This window comes from Syngnathus scovelli, chromosome 19 (genome assembly GCF_024217435.2).
Source record: "Syngnathus scovelli strain Florida chromosome 19, RoL_Ssco_1.2, whole genome shotgun sequence".
Lineage (NCBI taxonomy): Eukaryota > Metazoa > Chordata > Actinopteri > Syngnathiformes > Syngnathidae > Syngnathus > Syngnathus scovelli.
Genome location: NC_090865.1, coordinates 7118987 through 7143287, shown reverse-complemented (window position 1 = coordinate 7143287; position 24301 = coordinate 7118987). Strand labels below are relative to the sequence as shown.

The 24301-nt window shown below is 48.7% G+C and overlaps 1 protein-coding gene across 1 annotated transcript; it reads right to left on the bottom strand.

Annotated features, from left to right (window-relative positions):
* Window positions 1-546: 546 nt before the first annotated feature.
* Window positions 547-17256, bottom strand: sdc3 (syndecan 3). Its single transcript, XM_049751840.2, has 5 exons — window positions 16580-17256; window positions 6589-6679; window positions 4758-5527; window positions 3861-4047; window positions 547-1623 (listed from the first exon to the last, which is right to left on the bottom strand). Exons 1-5 carry the CDS (start codon window positions 16643-16645, stop codon window positions 1457-1459), a joined length of 1281 nt encoding a protein of 426 aa, XP_049607797.1. The 5' UTR covers window positions 16646-17256; the 3' UTR covers window positions 547-1456.
* Window positions 17257-24301: the final 7045 nt, after the last annotated feature.

Here is a 24301-nt window from a genome sequence, read left to right as displayed (position 1 = left end):
TGCTTCACACATATCACTCTCGTCACAATTTCTGACACACACACACACGCACACGTCGCATTTGAAGACGAACTGTTCGCGCGCGCGCACGCACGACAGTGAACAAAGTGTCACCTGTCTGTGGAAGAGCGTGAGAACAGCTGGATGAGGTTAACAAACACCTCTCATACACAAACACTAATATTGTTTGGACTCCCATGCATGTTTTGTTTATCTACAGTACTGAGTATAAGAAGCTACACTGGCGTGGTTACAATCTCTTAGATAGAAGCACCCACCCCCGACACGCCTTCCAAACCCAAAGCTGACCCAGCTCCTCCTCCTCCTCTGCAGGTAAATAAAAATCATGCAAAGGTTGGCACGGGTGCAAAAGCAACTGATGGCTAAAACCAAGAGAAGAAACGGGCCGATGGAGAGCCGCGACAGTGTGATTCATCCACAGTATTGCATTACACGCGCGTGTGTGTTTGTGCGTGTGTGTGTGTCGGGGCAGGAAGTAGGAAATTAACACAAGTATTGGGACACAAAAATTGGACAAGGTCACCATACGGTTGGGAAAAGAAGTTGCAATGGACAAAAGAATTGGCACACAAAATATGAGGAGATAAATGAAACATTTGGAAATCAAGTCAAATATTGGGCTAGTAAATTAACATAAACACAAATATTTGGACCAGAAGCTGACAAAAAAATGGAAGCCCCGTGTGTGTGTGTGTGTTTGTGTGTGTGTGTGACCAGAGCACAGCTCATCTGAAGTGATGACAGATAAATAAAAAAAAAAATTAAAAATCATGCAGATGATTAGTGATGGCATCAAAGTAAAACGCTGATATTTACATATAAACTTTTTTGGAAACAGCTAAATACACACGGTCTTGTTTCAGTAATATTATCAATACAGCTTTGTTATTATTATTGTCATGATCATAATTGAAGCATCCGGGTCAAACGATTCTCATCATATTCTTATCATCTGTTGCGAGTCTTTGTACACGACGAGATTCTGGTTGCTTTTTGACCGGACGGGATGTCTCGGAGCCAGCTTCCTCCTCTCTCATCTCCTCGCACATTTGGCTTCAAGAGTACCATTTTGTTTTTAGACGCCGTCACACACAAACGTGTTTAGTTTTGATGTTTTTCTTACAAAATAATCCGCATCGTCACATACAGAACAAGAGAATATTAAGAACAACATTGAAAAAAACCGTGGTTGTCTTTTTTTTTTTTTTTTAAAGAATATTTTTGCTTTCTTGTTTTTTTTTTCCAGTCCCATTCTTTTTCCATACTTTCATTGAAAAGAAAGTTCCAAGTCCGCAAAAAAGGCGCTCTCGTGGTTGGCAGAAGAAAGGAAGAGAGAGAGAGAGAGAGAGAGAGACGGGTGGGGTGGGGGTGGGGCGTTTCGAAGGGGGAGGAGGTTTGGCGTCGCGGTGGTGCTCATGGCGGCGGCGTGTTTGCGTTACGCGTAAAACTCCTCCTGCTTGTCGGGTTTCTGGTAGGTGACGGTGGCCTGCTTGGGCTCCTCCAGCGTGTAGCTGCCCTCGTCCTTCTTCTTCATGCGGTACACCAGCAGCATGACCAGGAAAGCGGCAAACAGGGCGCCCACCACGCCGCCCACGATGACCGCTGGCCACACACACAGAGGGAGTGTATTTGATCAATATTTGGACAGGGCGTAAAAGTAAACAAAAGTATTGGGAGACAAGGCTGTCACACCTACAGGAAGTGAGGATGGACAAATGTATTGGGACAATTAGCCTTCACATCTTTAGGTCAAAAGTGAGGCAACCACTTCCGCTTGATGGCATGTGATCGCCTCACCCGCGCCAGCGAAACCAAAAAGGTTGTGTGCAAGCTTTTGCCTCCGCTTAGCATGTAGGTAGCGTTTGTTCCAAGATGGCCGCCACGATGCAGTGCACCAGCCCTTAGACCAGGGGTGGGCAAACTTTTTGACTTGCGGGCCGAATTGGGTTCTAAATTTTGACCGGGGGTCCGAACCAGGAGCAGATGGATGTAGTGTTTGTGTGAAGTAATATAAATGACATGTAAAGGTCATAGCATAAAAGGTTTTGGCCTTTAGTAGGTAGTAAAGCGTGGATATTCAAAAAATGTTTTTTGAAAACAAATGCATTTATTAACAGCATTAAAAAAAAAAAAATCCCTAAAAATCTGCTATCAGTGATTCTCATAAAATACGACACTGTTATTATGAATAACAGTCTCCAACACTTCAGTGCCTGCAGGTCAGATTAATGAAAGATGTTTATCTTATGAGATCACATCAAACGGCAAACATTCTGACCAAATATATCATCTTGAAGAATCGGTGAAAGCATACATCTAAATAAAGTAATCAAAACGGCAACACGGTGAGGGGTATCTGAAAATCAGAGCAGAGTTTTAACTCACAAACACCTGGTAACAGAGGTGAGGAAACGGGAAACACTTCCTTAAAGTAAGCCTTAAGAACTTTACAGGTTAAGATTAGTCACAAACAGGTGGTGCATCAATGTCCTTGAGCATCCTGCATTGTTTGAAAATGAGAATGGTCGCTAGTTTCAATCCCTGCTATTTGTACAGATCATATTCAAAATGCATTTTTTTACAACAAACTTGAAAGCCTCCCCTTCATTTTCAGTGGGAACAGTGTTGTTTGTCTCCCTTTTTTTGCTAGTGTGTCATAGTCTGGAGTAAAATTTGTTGTGGCAATTCTTAGGAGAGATCCGAGGTGTTGGTCCGTTTACCTAGATCTGTGACGGGTTGATGTTGATGTTCATGTGGCTGAACGTCACGTCGCGTACGTCGAGCCAAATTGGCCACTCTTTTTAAACACTCGGCACTCAGTGTCCACCTTGCTTTTCCTTGGGCGACTCATTTTAATGGAAGGATTCCAGGGGAAGGTTTGTGGGTGGCTTTAGCGTAAAACTGTATCCGAAAGCTCGGCGCGCAAATTACAAGAATGCTGTCGTCACAGCCCACGCTCTAAATTCGGCACTGATACAAATAGAGCGCGAGTGCGCCATTTCCGTACTACTGAGTACGTACACGCACTTGTGAGTGTGCACCGAGCTTTCTGACACGGCTTCCTGTAGTAAATGCGCAGGCGAGTGGTTCCTCATCTACTGGGGAAACGCAGTCAATGCAGGCAAAATTACCGAAAAAAAAAAAAAGTTTAATAATACAATTTATTTAGGGTTGGCGGGCCGGATTAAACGGTCCCGTGGGCCGGATGTGCCCCGCGGGCCGTAGTTTGCCCATACCTGCCTTAGACTGTGCCCTTAGCTTCTTTTGTTTTGAAGGTTTGTCAACATGTTGGGTTCATCATGTTGCAAGCACAAGAGGGGAGGACTGCTATGCTTTGTATTGCTAGCAAAGCCAAGAAGACACTTGTACAATCTAGTCTAGTCTAGTCTAGTCTAGTCTAGTCTAGTCTAGTCTAGTCTAGTCTAGTCTAGTGTCAAGTCTGTTGCCTCCTGCTCTTTACCAGTGACCAGGAAATCTGCAAAAACCACAGCCAGCAGTCCACCAATCAGAATGGCTGCAAGAGACAGAGAGGTCAGACTGGCGACAAAACCTCTTGGGGACTTGGATTGAGGAGGGCAGGGGGGTGGAAGCGGACCGAGCCAGGTGGCAACTGGGAGCTAGTAAGCCACGTTTCACTTCAGGTCGCACGGTGAACAACAACGGGGAGGATTGTCCTTGAGATTGGATTTGATTACGCATCCTTTATAAAAAATGTGTTCAATCCAATTCCATTTTAAGATTATTGGTGAATATTTCAATGGCACAAAACGGCTGACATTTTGCTGCTCTCCTCACGATTTGCTAAGTGGCCGAGGAGCTCAAAGCGCGCCGATACCAACCTATCAAGACTTCCTTTCTTTCCAGGATGTTCTTCTGTGGGAGCTGCGCGGCCGAGCTGCCGCTGTCCACCGTGTTGCCCGCCAGATCGGGTTCTTCTGGCACCAAGCCGCGGCCCAGGTCGTTGCGCTGGTCCTCGCTCATCTCAAAGTCGCCGCTGGGCCCCACGGCCGCCAGCTCGTTGTTGCCCTGCCGAAATAAAGTCGCTGGTCACAATTGAGCATTGGCCGGGAAAAAGATGAGGGCTGCTGGCAGCTTGAATGTTGTCGCCTTTCCAGATCGGACTAAACGCCTTTCGTTTTCCATCACAGCTGCCCGTGTGACCACATGTGGTTATCTCGGGCAGGAAGAGCCGTTGTGGCGTTGAGAATGCCATCGCAACCACCAAAGTCACTTTTGAAACGTGGCTGCTGCTGCTGTTGAGGTGCCACTATGTGTGCGTGTGTGCGCACGTGTGTGTGTGCGTGTGTGTGTGTGTGTGCATGCTCGCTTTTGGGTCAGGAGGCCGACCGCGCACAGCTGGCGGATTTGTGTAATGACAGAGGCGCGTCGACATGAAACTCTATCCTGAAATACATACAAGTAGAAATTTGAGGTGTTCCGGGAGCTGCCCAGGCCCGAATGTGCTCAACTTCCTCGGACGCCCAAAGGAATTTTTATTTTTATTTTTGCTTTTGGGTGACGTTTCTTTTTTTGTCCATAAATAGAAACATTTTTGCATCTGGATGATTTTGGACGACATGAAATATTCTCACTAAAAATTATTTTTATATTTATATAAATGAACCAAAAATAACTGAATCCTGAGGGGATGGAAAAAAACTTGCTTGTAACTTGCACATAAAATAAAAAACACGCAACCCAGAATTTTCTGGAGGTAATTATTTGAAATGTCTTACCTGTGTGCTGGCTGTCGGCTGCGGTGGGCGCGTGCTTCTCTCCGTGGGCGTTCTCACCGTGGTGGGCGTTCTCAGCGTGGTGGTCGCCGCGGGGACCTTGGGCCTGAAGGAGAACCGGGTCTTGAGGGTGCTGCTGGGCGGGGCAGCAGTGGTGGTGGTGGTGGTGGTGGTGGCGGCGGCGGTGGGCTCCTCCGTGGTCAGCACGTTCTCCTTTGTGGTGACATCCACGTCTGACGTGGGTTCCGGCGACAGGTACACGTCCTCCTCTTCTTCTTCTTTGGGCGTTGTCACCGTGGCGACGGGAGCTGAGGATTTAGGGGCGGCGGTGGTCTGGGCGGCAGCGGCGGCCCGTATGCGTTCCAGCTCTCTCTCCCGCTCCCGCTGGCGCTCTCGTTCCCGTTCACGCTCTCGCTCTCTCTCCCGCTCCCGCTGGCGCTCCATCTCTCGAACCCGCTCGCGCTCCCGTTCCCGCTCGCGCTCCCTCTCCAGCTGCTTCTCCTTCTCCAACTCCAGTTCCCAGAAGGCGCCGCTCTCACCGTCCGCTTCGGTCGGCAGGACGGTGGAGGCGGCGGAAGAAGTGGCGATGATGGTGGTGGGAGCGCCGGTCGTAGGGACGCCAGTCGTAGCGGTGACGGTGGGGTCGGCGCTGGGCTCAGCCGCGGGTGCGGCTGAGGGGGCAGGGCTTGTGGCCTGAGTGGTGGACTGGGGAACAGGATCCTCCGTGGTGGAAGATAGCAACACGGACGTCGGCCTCACGCTGATGTCGGGAACTGGAACAAACAGAGAGCGGAAGATTTGAATGCAACTTTTTGTCGAGGCCAGCGTTTTGCTCATTTCCAACCCCAGTTGTGAGGAGAAACTAAACTGTCCGCAGCTTTGTTCTAATCCACTCTGGCAGTTTCCCACGATGACTGCAGCGTGAAGCACAAGTGTGACGATGAAACAAGTGCGGAGAGGAGATTCATTTTCCCGGCGTAGCTTTCATTGCGTTTGAACAGCGCTTGAAAGAGGAGCAAATTGAATGTGGGCTCTCAAAGACATGTGGGCAGGAGAGGATATTACAAAACGGCGTCCCACAATGGAGCCCCTGTCCAAAAGCGAGACGAGCCGCCGCCGCCGCCGACTGATCCGTATCAACGTCGGTGGACTTCCAGCAATTTTCCAGCCAGCGGTTTGGGCTCTCATTACCTGCATCGAGTCGAGTGTGTTTCCGTTGGTTGGTGCTCCAACAAGACGCCACAAAACGGCTAAGCCGATTATGCCCGTCAAGCTTTTTTGTCATCATTGTGCAAAGTCAAATTTCAAAGATGACGGAACGCTAGAAAAAGAACAAGAGTGCAAACTTCCAGCAGGGACTTAAAAACACAAAACAGAGTGCATGCATGAAGTAATTTTCACACGGCTGTTGTTTACATTGTTTCCAAATGCAATCTGGATCAGATCCAAATTTAAATTTCGGTTGGTTGGCGGCCAGCGTGGTCTGCTCGTTTGTGCTGACCAGAACATCAGGCCCAATTACAGCAATGCGCTTTGGACTAAGCGGCTAACTGTGAAGCACGCCAGACAACACGCACCGGGCTGGTCCGGGCCAGGTCGGTGCGTGACGCCCTCATCTGTGTGGACTTTAATCTGATTAGCGCAAACAAGATCTCGGGGAAGAGGTCAACTTTGCGTGAATGTGGGTGCGTGGTGGGTCAGCAGAGTGACACACACACACGAACACACACAAAAACATACAAACACACACGTACATACATGTACACACACACACACACACACACACACACACACACACACACACACACACACACACACGCACACACACACTCACATCCAGAGCCGGATCCCGAGTAGAGGTCCTCGTCATCAAAAAAGTCGTCCGCCGTCGAGCCTTCATCATCGACCAACGACCACGTCTGTCCCTGCGTGAGAGAAAAGCAGAGAATGTGATTGGAGGCAAGATGGCGGTCGCAATATGGCTGCCGCTTGGTGACGGCAGAGCATCAACGCAACCCGACATCACTGCGCAACCTGCCTTGACAGCAAGGCGGGGTGATGATGCTGTGCAGTGTTGTCACTTGAATTGGCCTCTTTACACACAAACCTTCCTGATCATTTATCTGCTAATGAGCTGAAAAAGTGGCAAAAAAACAGAAGAGGCGCTGCTGCGTTTAGCCGGAGGTGCTAGAAAACTCAATCGAATGTGACCAAAGCGCATTTTTTTTATCTTCCCAGCAAATCTAAATCTCTTCCTGGGGTAGAGGGCGGGATTGCTGCTGCTGGTGGTTGGAGGAGGGGGGTGGAGGCTAGCTTGTGTAATGCTAATTGTGCAAAGATGAAAACGGTTCAGGACACAGGAAACCCGATGCCTTTAAAAGCCAATAAAGCTATAATGGACGCTGGAAACTCGAGCGCCCCCGCCCTCCCCTCCAGCATGTCTGGGCCTGGTGCACCTTTTCGGAAGAGGTGCGCTCGCTTTGTGCATGTGGGTGTGAGTCTGTGAGAGACTTCTGATTTTATATTTTTAACCCGGTGCCCTGCCTAATCCCCCCCCCCCCCCCTTTACCTCGTGTGTGTGTGCCATCCAAAGATTTGACAATGAGAGCCGTTGCTATGGGCAACCTTTGCCTTCCACAGAGAATCCCGTCATTTTTGAGGGTGAGATGCTGGGGAAACCACACACATACACAAAGACAACCCCCTTGCACACACAAGGCAAAAGGTGTTGCATAACATCAAAACAAGCTCAGAATCTGCTTGACGCTACCGCCCCCCCCCCCCCCCCAAGACACAGTGCATCCCCCATACTTGCCCCACTTTCCTTTCATCTGGACTCAGCGTGGCTTTAAAAATACACACTAAAATTAACCCGAGCGAGCACCCCCCCTCCCCCTTCCAGGCAGGTCCAGAAGTCACCCCCCTGGGGCCCCCTTTTTTAATACACATTTAACACACACACACATCTAAATCCAGGCCATATGGCGGCTGAGAGTCTCTCCAGTCTATTTTCAGAGTTGGATCCAGACTGTGTTTAAACGTGAGCATGCCCCCACGCCCCATCCGCCCCCTTACACACACCCGCTTAAAAGCACGATGTCATCACACTGTGTCCCAGCATGTTCAATTTATGAGTTGATATTGTGGTGTAAATTCACAGTGTGCCACAAAGCAATGCGTCACTGCATCTAATTACAGTGTTACACTGGCTCTAATGACAGCTTTTCATTGTGGGGTGTGTGTGTGTGTGTGTGCAGCGAGGCTATATGTGTGGCTTTTTTTTCCTCAACGTGATCGAGCTGAGTGGGACCAAGCAGCGCTGCATTTTGGCGAGCTATAAACAGCCCCACACCGCATAGCTAACCGACCGCTACGAGACGCCACTGGCTCTCTCACACCGCACCGATAAAACCCAGTGGGGGGAGGGGGGCAGGGGGTTGCCGTCATCTGCGCTGCCCTCGATTTTGCTACCGACGCCACCCCTCGCAAAAAAAAAGATTTCAGCCTGGCCAGCCTGCGTGAAAGCCTTGCCATCTGAAAGGCACTTTTTCCCCAAGGTCAATTGAAACAAAAAAAAAAAAACAAACACTTTATTAGGCACATCAAAATGACTTCTGCATGACGATGCATGACTTGACATTATTGACACGCAATGAGCAAGCTTTTGTTGAAGCCTGGGCTGGCCCAGCTTGCGCAGCAGGCAAAGCACAGGTGCGTCTGCCGAGGCGTCGGTAAAGCCATCTGGAGCGCCACGACCTCCACCACTCTTTTTACACAAACATTTTACACCTCGGCGGCGACGGCATTTGGCGAAAAGGCAGCCATCCCACTCGTGACTCATTTGATTCACCTTCTGAGCGGGAAAAAAAGCCAAAACGCTCAAGCAAAGCAAAGCTGCCTGCCTGACAATTGCCAGTTTGTTTGTGTTACGCAAGAAGTGTTGTATAGCGTCGAATTTGACGAGCATTTTTCTTGGAACTGAGACACCTCGTGTGCGTCTCCAAACACATCCCTCGTGGACACGTGATGAAAATCAAGGTGAAAGGCTCGATTGTCATTCAAAGATGCTGCAAGCGTCAAAGCACACATCTTAATGACACTGTCACATGAGCAACAAGAATAAATAACGTTCTCAGCTTTGACAACCCATAACCTTTTGGCGGTCTGGGAAAGCTCTCGACGTGTCATTTTTGGGGGGTCCGAGAACAAAATTATGATGACCCTGAAACGAGCGACTAATCAAAAGTTCACATGGAGTTGAGACGGCGCATTTCTAATACGACTGCCCACCCACGCCTCGTAAAGAGCTTGCTGATTCACGTCGGCTGCTGCGTCGGCTCTTCTTCACAAAACGCGCGAGCGCCCGCGTTGTGAAGGGCCGGCGGAGCCTCCCGAGAAAACGCCGCCTGTTAATTGTCGCTAGAGCTCCCATCTTGCGTTTTTTTCCCCCCTGCAGTAAATCCCTGATCCAATCAGCGGTGACCTCCACTCTGCCTCCATCTCCACGCTGTGTCTCACCGCTTGCTAACTGGACGGCGGCGGGCCCGAGAGCGCTTGCGAGTGCACGAGTAGGTTAGCGGGTGACGGCCTTGTTAACATCTTGAGCAGAGATTAGCACACATGGCGCCGCTAACACACCGCTAACGTAAAGGACACCTACAGCTCCCCAAATGGAGACAGCAACTCCATCTTGGTTCTGTTCCGTTGCTGACGACTTTGTGTGGCGAGTGGGAGCCCATTAAAGTGCACATGTGGAAGACTTGCACTTTCACTGCAGCTCGCAAATTTAGATTCGCTGTCCAAACTCCGAGCTGTGAAGGAAACGCGAGCGAGCTAGAAGCCGGCGGTGGAAGCGGCGGCGGCGGGGGGGGTTCGTGAGTGTGAGATCGGAAGAGAGAACCCGCTGTGCAGTTTTACACTCATTAGCGCTTTAAGAAATGCCTTTGGAGAACCTGACTGGAATGAGGCTATATGGCCATATATCTATCTGGCATGACACGGCATTCATGATGGAGACTAATACATTGTGTGTTTGTTTTCAGCTTTCCACGCTTGAGTGTTTGTAAACAAGCTCATGTGCGTGAGCCAGAAAATGAACGCAACACGTTTCCTGTCAATCAAAGTCGGCAGAACCAAGTTCCGCTCAGACGACTTGCAAAATTATCTGGAAACGGGGAGCGGGAGAAGCTGCACGCAGTCACCTTGAAAATGACGTCATCAAACAAGCGTCAACTTTCCTGACACGGCTTATCTTCCATCCGTTAATGAAAAGGCCCGTTACGCTGACACTAACTTCAAGGAGCGACTTGTTTCACTCCCAAATGTTCAAATTGAAAAAAAAAAAACGTGCCGTCAGCTTTGATCTGCATTTCAAAAAAGCCATACTGCTGGCATAAACTCCAACCGTAACACACTACACAAACATGGCACCTTGAACATGTTCACGGTCCAAAACGCAATCCGCTGTTCAGCCCTAAAGGATGTTAGCGTGTTAGCTCATAGCATGTTTGAGCAAGCAGCTGCATAATGAAGCCGCATGCAGACTAGGTTGGGTGGGGCGAGGGGAGGAGTGAGGGGATCTGGGGGGGGGGGCACGTGACTGGCGAGAGGCACGTCAGCTGGCTGGGAAGCGCGTAACGGAGACGAGCTGCGAGGACACCACACGCATTCATAGACACACTGGTGTGCTCTGGTCCGACATGAAGTTGTGATTGTTGGGGGTCGTGCAGATGCTCGTAGCAGCCAGCTGTTACACTAATCTGACAATCCAACGGGATTAAGCGCACGCACGCACGCACGCACGCACGCACGCACGCACACACGCGCACACACACGCGCACACACACGCGCACACACACGCGCACACACACGCACACACACACACACACACACACGCACACGCACACGCACACACACACACACACACACACTGTCATAACGTGCACAAGCGTACGTTCACGGAGGCTGGAATAGTAGAGTTAAGAATATCGGGTGCGGGTGTATCGGCATGTTTTTACATGACCTAGGGCCTTACAATAAAACGGTAAAAAAAATAAAAATCTCCCCAACTGGCTTGTCCTCATCTGGAGACAGCGGCACACCCAGCACGGCCTCATCTTCCATTATGGATGGCCTTATGAAACATGCAACTCGAGCGCAGACAAGCGCATGAGACACTCAACGGAAGCTTCGGCATTCCTTAGCTGGAATTGAGTTAGCGTGCTTGTTTGTGTGTTTGTGCAGCCGCTTTGAGATTCCCACACGGTCGGCGCTCGCGCACTGCATCATGTGCCGTTTTGTGCTTAGCAGTGCCACTTTGTGTGTGTGTATAAAGGTGGGATTGCTGCAGTTAGCGTTGCTGCTAGCCAGCTTGTGGGTCATTGGCAAAGCCCAAGGCAGATTTATGCCTGTACGTGTGTGTGCGTGTGCGTGTTGGCTGAATGGTGTGCTTGCTGCCAGGAGCAGCGGGAGGGCGTGGCGCCTGTGGCCGCAACTTTTCTCCCGTTTCTAAGGAACTTTTCAAAGGGGGCTCAAAAATGTGTCTGCTCCCCCTACAAAGCCTTCGTGCCTTTGTGTTGCTGGGGAGAGGGAGAGGGAGGTGCCTGAGGCAGTCCGGGGCAGGTTAATCGATGCATTCTCCCAATCGAAAATGTGAAGGAGGAAGCTGAATGGCGTTGAGTCGGCGTGTGAGTCACAAGGCGGCCTGCGCGCGCGCTCGTGCTCGCCAAGTGCTAGCGCTGGTGTAATTACAGATTGTGTAATTAGGCTCATGACTGTCATGCGCCTTTGCGGGGAGAGGATGAAGCAGGATGAAGAAGAAGACAAGAAAGAGGCTGGGGGGGAAAAAGGAGCAACCAGGGCCCACAGGCCGACACCGACTTTCAGCATGTTCCTTGTGAGACACGTTTGTGCCTTTTCCAGCTTTGACTTTCTTCAATTGGCTAAAACAAATTGCGTGGCGCCAGGCTACCTTTTCTTTCGACACGCAGAGAAAATGCGTCAGCTTGTCGCAACACACAAGACAAAGGTAGAGAAGAAGACAACAGAAGATGAGAAGCCGAGGAAGACCGAGACGAGGACAAAGACAAACAAAGCGAGCTGACAAGGACAAAGCCAAAGTTTGTCATCTTCGCCGGCGGGTGTACAAATCTTTCCATCTCACGCCGCAAGCTCGTCCTCCTATCACGCGGCTCGGCTCCACGATTGCGTCTGACCTCAATACTCTTTCATCCATCTCGGCCGTGGATCTAATCGCACGGCTCGCACCTTGAGCAGCCGCCGTGATGGCTAATCGCTTCCGCGGGAAACCCGGCCGACCGATTCCATCGGCGAACCTGCTTTGACGGCCAGAAGAGAAACTGAGCAAATCCGGACTGTGCCAGCAAAGCTAACGTGGCTAAACCACAACAAAAGGAGTCATTTGGCTTCTCCAAGCAGCTGTGACAACGCAATCATGAAGACAAGCCATGCAAATAATCGTCCCCGACAATTGCCATTTGTTAATGACGCTCATTAATTTGTGCCGATTTTGAAATCAACGATCCCCCCCCCCCCCCCCCCCCCCCACACACACACACACACACACACACACCCCTGCCGGCGTGTCATTGACGGTAGCGAACGCCGCCGTTGCCACGCTTCCTCCTGACAGCGGCCGTCATGCTCGCCTCTTGACTGAACTGTCAATCTGATGCTCTCAGTCACATACACTCACTTTTGCTCTCACACACACTCGCGCTCTCACACAAACACGGCGGCGACTTGAACAATATGCAGGAGCACAAGCATGCTCGCCCAGTGTCAGTCAACATCTCTGCGGGCTTCAGATTACAGCTAAGCCACAACTGTTGGAATGAAAGATTAGGGAATGAATCACCTGCTGCTCTGGCAGGTCTGTGTGTGAGTGTGTGTGTTGGTGGTGTGTGTGTGTGTGTGTGTTGGGAAAGACAACATGCTGCAAGCATCGACAAACATCGGCAAACTCAGGCAGCTCATTACCTTGTTCACACCGCGGATGCCTTTGAAAAGGCTTTTTAAGCGTCCGGGGTCAAAGGTCACGGACGCATATACACATACACACGCGTGCGCGCACGCACAGACACACACACACGCACACACACAGAGGATGGCTCGTGCGTCAACGCCTACGTTTAATTGGATCAATGCTCATGGCCGGCCAGTAATGGAGAGGACGTGAGTAACAAGCCTGCCGTTGCCAACTTCCTGTTTAGGAAAAAGGGGGGAGGAAGAATGCATGGATGCAAAAGGAGGACGGATGGATGGATGGATGGATGGATGGATGGATGGATGGATGGATGGATGGATGGACGGACGGATGGATGGATGGAAGGACGGAAGGACAGATAGATGGAAAGAAAAAGACAGATGCAGGGGAGACGTTTCCGCAATGAGCTTGTGACCTGGTTCACTCCTCCGTCTGCTGAATAATTCAAACGCACATGCAGTCACATGTCATGCGCGCGCAAACACACACGCACACACACACACACATTGTCACATGTCATGCGCATACAGACACACACACACACACACACACACACACACACACACACACACACACACACACACACACACACACACACACACACACAGACACACACACGCACGCACGCCGCCTTGTCTGTGTGCGCATTTCCTGGCAAACAAACACACGCATCTGGATAAAAGCGCCACTGAGAAAGTACACACTCAAATTCCTGTGTGTGTTGTGTAACCTGGTGACCGAAAAGACACACACACACACACACACACACACACACACACACACACACACGCGCACACACACACACACACACACACGCACACGCACACGCACACGCACACGCACACACACACACACACACGCACACACACACACACACACGAAATAAACAGTGTAGCATCTCAAGAAAAATTCCCTTGAGCCCGGTGCAACACACGCATGACGTCTCCAACACAAAAGAAGCCTTTCTGAGTTCCGCAATTGGGAAATTTTAAAAGATATTTGGTGGCAAATGCGTAGCTCAAGTCGCAGATAACCACCTAAAAGTTGCATTTAATCGATGGGGCCTATGTTGGGGTGATTTGTTGTGTGAAGTTTTTATTATTTTTTTAATAAACGGCAAAGCGGGGCCATCCGGAGCGCAGAGAATTGGAGCGCAAGTGCCGTGACAGAGGTGGTTGCCATAGTGACGGCGAGCAGGTACCGCCGGCTCGCGCCCTCGCTTGTCCCCCAGGAACAAGCGGTGGAAGCCGCTTCGTCCCCCCCACCGACACCCTCACCCACCAATTTTTGCATCCTCTACTTGTTTTCGTGGGAGCATTTGGGGGAAGCACGCCCTCTCGTCTCCATGCTTGCCGTTGACTTAATTCCATCCTTCCTTCCACTCCCCTCATTATCTCACTCTTTCCCTTTTTCCACTCCCCCTCCTCCCTTCCGCTGCCTCCATTTTCATCTCAGCCCCTCTCCGGAGAATATGTGTGTGTCTGTGCGTGTGTGTTGCACTTCCCAATTACTGCAGGGGAGACGTGTGTGTGTGTTTAGTATCTGCACAAGCGGCATTTCTCGGCTCGATTTGAGCAGCCTAAATGAAAGGTAAAAAAAACAGCAACTCCAGAGTTCAACGGTCTGCCCGTGTGACTCACGGCGAGTATTAAAGACGGCATGCTATATGGCCATGTGTACAAAATAATAAGGTAATGACTGACTTTGATGTGCGTGACAACGTCGGCGCAAGCGTGCCCGCACTGGTTGGTTGCCAACAACAACATTCCAAACACTCCCAGAGCTGCTAACAAACAAGCTGAAGGAAAACCATTAGCAAAATGGCCGCCAAGACGGTATGGGAATACTGACTAATGTCAGCTTTGATGATGAATGGGAATTTCCCTCTGAACAAAATATTCTCACGAGACAAAATGACTTGAGTGTTAGTGTGCGCGCGCGCGTGTGTGTGTGTGTGTGTGTGTGTGTGTGTGTGTGTGTGTGTGTGTGTGTGTGGGGGGGGTCTTTCTTCACCCTTGCTGACCTCAGGCCGTCGAGAGGCCCGGATATGAACTGTGATCTCTTTCATTTCCTCCGCCCCCACACCCACCTTCACACACACACCTGAAATACCTTTGGAGCCCCACCTTCGGGGGTCTTTTCTACCTGTGTGTGTGTACTCTGCCGACCCCCCCACCCTTGCCCGCCGGCCCGGCTTCCTGCGTCAAATTGCCTCCCGCATTCCACACCCGGCCTCCATCTCGCCTCGCTCAAGCTGCTTGCGATCTTTGCCGCCCCTTCTTGCTTTCGTACCCGCACTATGGGGGGCTTTGTCTGCTAACACGGAGAAGGGGGGGGTCAGGCGGGGGCGTGCAGTTTCATCGCCACGGACGGAGGGACACGACGCCTCAGAGGAGCCGGCCAGGACAAGTTGTTGGCATCGAGAGAGTCCCGACTTTTTTCCACAAGGCCCACACGCTGACAGATGGACAATCGAGTCTCTCATGAAGGACACACAAACGGAGACGTGAGCATGCACACGCATGGACAGGCATCCTTGGGACACAACAGATGTCTGTGGGAAAATCTTGCAAAACACAGCCGCACGGACAACGTAGCACAAGTTGCGATAACAGGAAATAGCCAAAAATACATCACATGCACACACATAAGCACACGCACGACTTCTACTGACATACACGCTTGGACATCCGCACCTGTCTCCGGTCGGCTGATTAGTTCAAGTGCAGGCCATTGCGCTCTTTGCTACGCTAACCGACTGACCCAGAAATAATCCTGACGGGTGTATGAGTGACTGTTGAAGAGCCGCGTCAAAACCTTTTAGCACTTTTAAAAAAAGACACAAAAAAAATCCCTTGAGATTACACTGTCTGCTGCCTCAGATTTAAATAACGTCATGTCCTAACTGCCACTGTAAAGTTGTGATGACAGTATTGAAAAGTCACAAAGTGTCAAAATATTCATGCTTTTACTTTGGCTTTTGGCAGGGAAGGGTCATGACATCATTGGCTTTGTCATTTGTTCTCATGGACCGTTTTACTGTTGGGATTTGCGTGCCTTTAAGAGCTGTGGCCTGGACCAGGAGATGATCCTTGTGAGTGGTCTCATTTCAGTCCATCAATGAGGTATATCCACTTCTGTAGCTGCCCGTGACGTCACAAACAAAACTCCATTCAAATTTCGCTTATTTTTACCCTTTGCCTGCCTTGCTCTGCACAATTCTGTCTTTGCGCCGCGTGTTTCTCCTCCTACGTACCCCTCAAATAAACATGGCTCCATCGGCAACGGAAGACGTGGGCGTGTTATGACGGTGGTCCCGTTTTTCCGGGAGGGGGCGAGGAAGAGATGTCGGGGTCCCGATGACATCATCCATCCACTTCCACGCTTGTAATAAAATGTGCCGGCTACCCCACCCACCAAACTACCCACCCCCTTTCTGCCGAATTAACGCCGAGCTGCGAAGCCGGTGACAGACGCCACAAACCGCAGAGCCGGTAATCAAGATCAATTAGAGATGACCCACTAATTACTCACTCGGGCACGTACGCGCACACGCGAATTTACGCTTTACATACAGGACACAAAGACTAAGGCGCGTGAAGTGGAGGTATGGGTGTGTTACCGGGGCCCGAAAAAGGTCTGACATGTTGTTCGAGTGCAGGATTTCCTCCTTGAGATCATCACTCACTCTCATTAATAACGCATGCGCACACGCGTCTTTAAGTGGATGGGGACGTGCGCGTGCACGCAAAGGATCCAACATGGTGGCGTTAGGTAGGTAGGTGGGATTGAAGGAAGGTGTGGAGATTGCTGGACTTACCGCGGCGACGTGAACCCGAGGCGCAGCGGCCAGCGCCAGCAGCAGCAACCCAGGCAGCAGCCTCATGCTCGCTTGAGGGGTACGCGGCCACAGCCTTCCGGTTGGTGGTAGCCGCCGCTGCCTCCTTCAAGGGGGGTGGGGGTGGGGGCTCGTCCAAATCGTCTGGGGTCCAACTTTCAGAGCGCGCCGCCGGCTTGTGTTTTAAAATCCACACGCAAAATAAAAAAGCCAGACCAAGAAGAAGAAGGTCCCCCTCCTCTTCTCGGGTTGCAGGCCGCCTCTCTGCTCGCTCCTGATAGATTTACTGGCTCGTCTCGCCTCCCTCCGGCTCTCTTTCTCTCTCTCGAGCTCGCTCACTCACTGGCTGTCTCCTCCTCCCCCCTCGCCGCTAAGAAGGCAGGATGTTCCGTATGTAGACGCCGCCTGGAACCGCGAGTCTGGCTGGAGGAGGGGGTTGGCAGGAGGGGGAGGATTGGGGGGAGTGGGGGTTCCGCGGAATAGGATTGCCCCCTGCAGCTCGAGCGGGTACCCGCAGCGGAAGTGGAGCTCTTCCGCTTTTTCTTAGAGAGGGGCGGCTACACACCTGAGTCGGAGCGGACCGGCCTCCGCTTTTGTCGAGTCGGGTTTGCCGAGCGCACAATTCACGTTCAAGTCCTGGAGGGGCTGGGTGTGATGCACTTTTGATTGTTGGAGGGGCGGGTGCGCGCCTTTTCATAAAGCCGCCCCCTACTGCTTCCAGGTCAGGTGTGTGAAACGCACCATCTACTACGTCACGAAAATTATTTCGTGGTCGCCTAGCAACCGTGCGGGTTCGCCGAATCCATGCGCGCACACACGCACACACACACACGCATGCACACACACACACAGGCGAAAGATTTTTAAAAATAGCCCCCCCCCACATTGAATTTTAATCTCGTGCATATCGCACTTCACTTGCCCCTGTCCATTATTCATCTAGTCATTTCACGACACTGAGTTTATTCGTATTTATTTCTATTGCGCACCTCTACTTGAACTTACGTTGCATTTTGCGGGATTTTCCTTGAGTAGGCGTCATATCGAATTAAATCTAATTCAAGTTTATGCGATGGAGGAAAACTGCATTTCTCCCCCCGAGCCACTTTATGCTTCATAGTTTGGGGAAGAAATGTACAGGAAGAAACAACTCTCTTAACCAACTGTCAGAGTTGAATTAATCTTGTTTTTCAGGAAAGTTGTGCAATCAGGGCCGAATTATAGGGGGTTCTGGGATCAGGCAGCCTAGAGTTCTCTGCGAGGCAAAAATACACAAACACCTAATACAATTGGCTGCGTAACCATGTAAATGGATGGTGGGCGGATGTCTTGTATTGCTCTGTCGCCCTCTCATGGTGAATGTTTGAAGCACACGCTTTACCAGCTCAGTGGTGGGAGAGTGTCCGCCCTGAGACTGGAAGGTCGTGGGTTCAAACCCTGGCCGGGTCGTACCAAAGACTATAAAAATGGGACTCATTGCCTCCCTGCTTGGCACTCAGCATTAAGGGTTGGAATTGGGTCGTTAGATCAACAAATGATTCCCGAGCGCGGCACCGCTGCTGCTCACTGCTCCCCTCTCCCCCAGGGGATGGCTCAAAAATCACATGGGGATGGGTTAAATGCAGAGGACAAATTTCACCACACCCAGATGTGTGTGTGACGATCACTGGGACTTTAACTTTTAACTTTAACTTAAAATATAATACGTTTAAAATATAAGTTTGTCTCGGGCATTAAATCTAAAGTTGCCAATGTCATGAATATGGCGTATGTAAGTGTTGAGTTTCATTTGTTTTAGTTTCTGTGCTCCCTTAAGGCGCTGTCTCTCGGGGTGGTTCCCAGCGTTCTTATTCAGCTGTCAGTCGTGATCGCGCGCCCCGCTCATCTAGTACCACGCCAGAGTCGGGTCAAATTGGGCAACTCCCAAAAATTATTTGAACCTGGAAAAAAAAGAAAAAGATTTGAATCTGAGTTGAACCTGAAAAAAAGAGAGTTTGTTTGGTGGCCAACTTTGGCTCAGTCATTTTTCTGGGAAAGTGTATTTGTGTAAAAAAAAAAAATAAGGCCAGCAGGTAGCAGCATTGGGTCTTTTTTGATGAGCTCACGGTGTATCGACGCAACGCAGACCTCTGGAAATCCTATGAAGCCTATGATTGTTCCGAGTGTTTGTCACCATAAGTCTACTACAAAAGAGAAAAGATGGTGGGCATTAAAATTACAAGTAGAAGTGCTGACCCCTCCGTGTCACCGATTTGTCACCGATTCTGTTCATAACTTTTATGGACAGAATTTCTAGACGCAGACGAAGCGTTGAGGGGGTCCGGTTTGGGGACCTCAGCATCGCGTCTCTGTTTTTTGCAGACGACGTAGTGCTGTTGGCTTCTTCAGGCCGTGATCTCCAGCTCTCAGCGGTTCGCAGCCGAGTGTGAAGCGGTCGGGATGAGGGTCAGCACCCCCAAATCCGAGTCCATGGTCCTCGATCGGAAAAGGGTGGAATGCCCTCTCCGGATCGGGGATGAGATCCTGCCCCAAGTGGAGGAGTTTAAGTATCTTGGGGTCTTGTTCACAAGTGAGGGGAGGATGGAGCGCGAGATCGACAGGCGGATTGGTGCAGCGTCGGCAGTAATGCGGACTCTGTACCGGTCCGTTGTGGTAAAGAGAGAGCTGAGCCAAAAGGCAAAGCTCTCAATTTACCGGTCGGTTTATGCTCCTACCCTTACCTATGGTCACGATCTATGGGTCGTGACCGAAAGAATGAGATCCCGGATACAAGCGGCCAAAATGAGTTTTCTCCGCAGGATGTCCGGGCTCTCCCTTAGAAATAGGGTGAGAAGCTCGGTCATCCGGGAGAGACTCGGAGTAGAGTCGCTACTCCTCCGCGTTGAGAGGAGCCAGATGAGGTGGCTCGGGCATCTCATCCGGATGCCTCCTGGACGCCTCCCTGGGGAGGTGTTCCAGGCATGTCCCACTGGTAGGAGACCCTGGGGACGACCCAGGACGCGCTGGAGAGACTATGTCTCTCAGCTGGCCTGGGAACGCCTTGGGGTCCCCCGGGATGAGCTGGATGAAGTGGCTGGGGAGAGGGAAGTCTGGGAGTCCCTCCTGAAGCTGCTGCCCCCGCGACACGACGCCGGATAAGCGGAAGAAGATGGATGGATGGATGGATGGATGGATGGATGGATGGATGGATGGATGGATGGATGGATGGATGGATGGATGGATGGATGGATGGATAGAAGTGCTGATGCATAAGGATGCACACACTAACCAAAACTACTAAATACCGAGCAAATAGTTTATAAAGAATGTCAGATGTCAAAATGTTACATTGGTGGTACTAAACAATATGTCATTTTATTGTTGCTGTTGGACTGTGCAAATGTTTGCCCCTAACTTTGTATTTATTGTTTTATTTTCCAATTTAGATATGTCTTCAAAATATTTAAAATGCATAACCACAACACAACATTACATGAATTAAAAACTACATACATTGTAGATAAGTTTAAATGAATTGAACATTTGACACCAACTTATTATTTTTATTTTCCATTTTAGATTTATAAAAATGTTTTTATTTTTACATAAGGTCGTGTTCTCTACGTTTTTATTTCAAAAAGGGGCGATTTGAGTGAAACTAATTCAGAAAAGAGAATAGAAATAGTAACAGTGATGAAATTAGAGAATCAGATCTATGGAGGGAGATTGAGGTCAAAAGTTTTAAAATGGGAGAGGGCTGCTTATTCTCAAGATTTGACTTAGTTTTAGGGCTGCTGTTAGGATTAAACCAGGGGTGTCCAAACTATTTGCAAGGAGGGCCAGATTTAATAAAGTGAAGGGGCCCGGGGGCCAATAGTTTTTTCAGACATTTTTTAACTACAAAAATTTCATGCAGATACACACAGTTAGTAAACAAATAAGCATTGTCACAATAGTCTTTATTTTTCAAAATGACAAAATAACCAAATATAAGCCATTCAGGCAGACGTGAACAACTCTAAAAACACAAATTCTGCCTTTCATTCATATCTCAAGAGTCAGATAAAATTGAACAAACTGTTTGAAATACCTTACATTTACATGAGTTTAAAATTATTTTTGCTCATGAACATTTTCAGCAGGAGTTATAAGTAATGCAAATTTGTCTGTTATTATTAAAACTTAGAACAAGTGAGTTTTGCTCTTGTCATTTACAATATCTTTCAGAAAGTAATAGTTTGTGTCATGTCTACAGGTTTACAACATCAACAGTATTAACATGGCCACTTCGTAATATTTAATATTAAGTAATATTTAATTTTTATTGAATTTTAACTCAAAGCCCCACGTGAAGAATCGCTGTTGTGATGCCATTTCGGCTTGGAGCTGCTCCACTTTATCAGCGCGGTTACTCCCTGTTAGCTTGTCGTATGTGTCAGCATGTTTAGTCTACTAGTGTCTCTTTAGGTTGAAATCCTCTTTAGAAATTGGACATACACAATTGCCTTGATTTTCAGCGAAGAAGTATTGTAATTCCCATTTCACTTGAAAGCGACGGCCCTCAATGTCAACTGTCCTCGTTTTCTTTGCAGTCGCCATGGCAGAAATGAGCGGCGAGGGGTGGTGCTGCTGCCCTTTGGTAATAGGAGGAATTACAGGTCCAAGTTTCATTTTTATTTTTTTATTTTTATTTTTTATATTCAGTTTGACAGTGCAGGCGGTCCATAAATAATACATGATAAGACCGAAGCTGCGGGCCATATGAAATGTGATCGGGGGCCGGATTTGGCCCGCGGGCCGGATTTTGGACATGCCTAGATTAAACGATTTAGAATTCACCCAGCACTCCGCTATTCCACATTCCAATATGGCGGCGAGCTATCGTACATTTGGCAAACAAGCGTGGTTTACACATACGTATTTGCAATGATAACAGTAAATGAGGGTCACGTGATTTCAGAAAACGCCAAACTCGAGTTTACGTCTTAGTTACGCACCGCTACCAGGAGTCGGCGTTGTTCCACGACACGTTTTATTAACACACTTATGACACCCAGTGTCATCACCAGACTGAACTCCAATTGGTTTAAATGTATTTTTTTTTTTTTATTCAAACATTGATTGGTTTAAGACTGCCTCTGCGGTTTTCTGATTGGTAACTTGGGGCAACTTGACCAAATAACCCGCTTGACCAAAATCACAGACAAACTTGATGCTTGCAATGAATTTACTTGTATTCTTTGTTGCGTCCGTGCAAATATACAGCGTGGCGCCTGGTAAATTGTACTTTGCTTACAACTCGGTTCATTATCCTCAAGATTGACGCTCTTGATTTTGAACTGACGCATTTGTTTATTTATTTTTGGTTAAATTTTCTTCACGTCTGCTGCGTCAACATTTCATGAGCGGAAAATTCTTTCACCTGAGCTTTCGTTTTCTCATAGTGAGACAAATCAAGGTAATGCATACCAGCATGAATATCCATTTGATTAATTATGGTAAAGCTAATGTACAGTAATGAAATGTTCGACAGTAGGGTCTTTGCAATTAATGATTAACTTTTCACGGTAACGGCAATAAAGTTGTATCTAATCTTTCAGAAAAAAAACACTGTATAGCCACCTGAAAAGACAATATATGATCAATTACATTATTGGAAAAGTTTTTGGGGGCAAATTAAAGAGAATGGCAAAGGTTATGTCATTATATTTCTTTCATAAGTGGATTTAAATCGCTGATGAGGGGCATCCTGCTGGAATCTAACATATTTATCGACAACCAGCAGAAAACAAACAATTGTCAATTCACTGAGCGAAAGAATGCACTTGGATAAACATGAACTCCAACATGTCAAGTGCTGCAATGTTCCAACTGCAGACAGAATCAATGAAAATATGAATTGCACGATTGCTTAGTGTAAAAACAAAGCAAGATATTGTGTGTCACTTTTGTGTTTGTCTTTCAGTCATTCACACGTTAAATTATTTCCTGACCAGCTCTCAAGTTGCAAAGCTACCAGAGTACTTGGAGGTGGCGTATGTTGACGGTGTTCAGATTCAGCAGTTTGACAGCAACCACAGGGAAACGAAAGTGAAACATGACTTGGTGAACAAAATCACAGAAGATGATCCACACTTCAGCAAGAGAGAGACGGAGGGCAATATTAAAGAACAGCAGGTTGTGGTATATGGTTTTTGCTGCTTCGCTGGTCTTCAAAAAACACTCGGTGATCGGTGGCTGTTTCCCGACGAATGAGCACTTCAGGGAAAGTCAAAGTCAAAAGTCAAAGTCAGCTTTATTGTCAATTTCTCCACATGCCAAAGACACACAAAGAAACCGAAATTTCGTTCCCCCCTATCCCACGGTGACAAGACATGGCTCACAACAGACAAACAAGTAAACAAGTATAACAAAAGTGTGCTGAATAAATAATGAATAAATAACACAACAATAAATAAATAAATAAGAGGAGCAGAAAAAAAAAGGAGCAAGTGCGCGTACAGCAGACATTCCCGAAAATAGCGCAACAGTGCCGCACGCTACGCAGAAGGGGGTAGCGAGTTCAGGGCCCTAACAATAACCACGGCTGATTGGGAAAATATTTTATTCAACCGATGTCAGAGTGAAGTCTTTCCAAAAAGTTGAGTGGCCCAAGGCATGGATGTAAAAAAGCCCCCCAACCCCTGTCAGGCCCGTATCTTTTATACCTGGCAAGGAGCTGATGTCATGGCTCTGTGCACCAGCTGCGGTTTTCAATCTACTAGTTTACTTCAGTCCTAAAAAGGAGATCTTGACCAGCGCTGTTGGTGATGGACGACAACAGCCACTTTACCTTATTATAGGATTGCACACATTGCTGAAACTGAATTCTCCCTGACCAGCAAATATAGAATAGAACCGTGTCACTGACGCCAGGTGGACATTCTAAGGCCACCTACAGGAATAGAGAGGGAATTCCAAATTACACTTCATTCCCCCCTTCCGGGACAAAGTAATAGTCCCGGAAACGGTCTAACAAAAGATGACATCGGTAAAGGTCCAAACATCTTCCCCCAACCAAATTTTATATATGCTCACGTCTACAATTTGGCCCAAAAATCTTCAGCCTAAATCACGCTCAAGGCATGCTACGTAAGGTTATTTTAACTAGGAAAGCTCAACCTGTTTAGTTAGCCCATTGCTCCTTGACAACAATCTGAGGCATCTCAGGAACCACAAGCAAAGAAAATTGAAGTCCACATTATTCAAACGACGATACCACCCCCCTTAGGTAATACCCTTACAACGGTGACAAATAGCAAAGTAATAAATTTGGTGTGGCCCGTTAGAAGCCCCAAAAAGCTGCCGGCCCTACCTCTAGAAAAAACCTCGCCCGTCTAATGACAAGGAAAAAGAGGAAGGCCCCTTCTACTAACCCCAGTGGTTCCCCTCACCTGGTGTCACCCAGGTGTAAGGAGCCCTGGCACATTACAATCCACAAAACAGTATGAGCTCACCAAACAGTATGGAAATGGAATGACATGTCCACCTAACACCAAACAGTGAAATTGTACCGTCACATGATCAGCATGCCAGCAGGTAACAAAATGAGGTAAAAATATTGGAATAAACAATGAGGTATATAGTAATGAGGTATCAAAACATGCTATCAAAACAAGCCCACGAAATGTCGCCCCCCTTCTTCATGTGTAAGTGCGTGCCGAGACAGAGTCCATTCCCCGAATC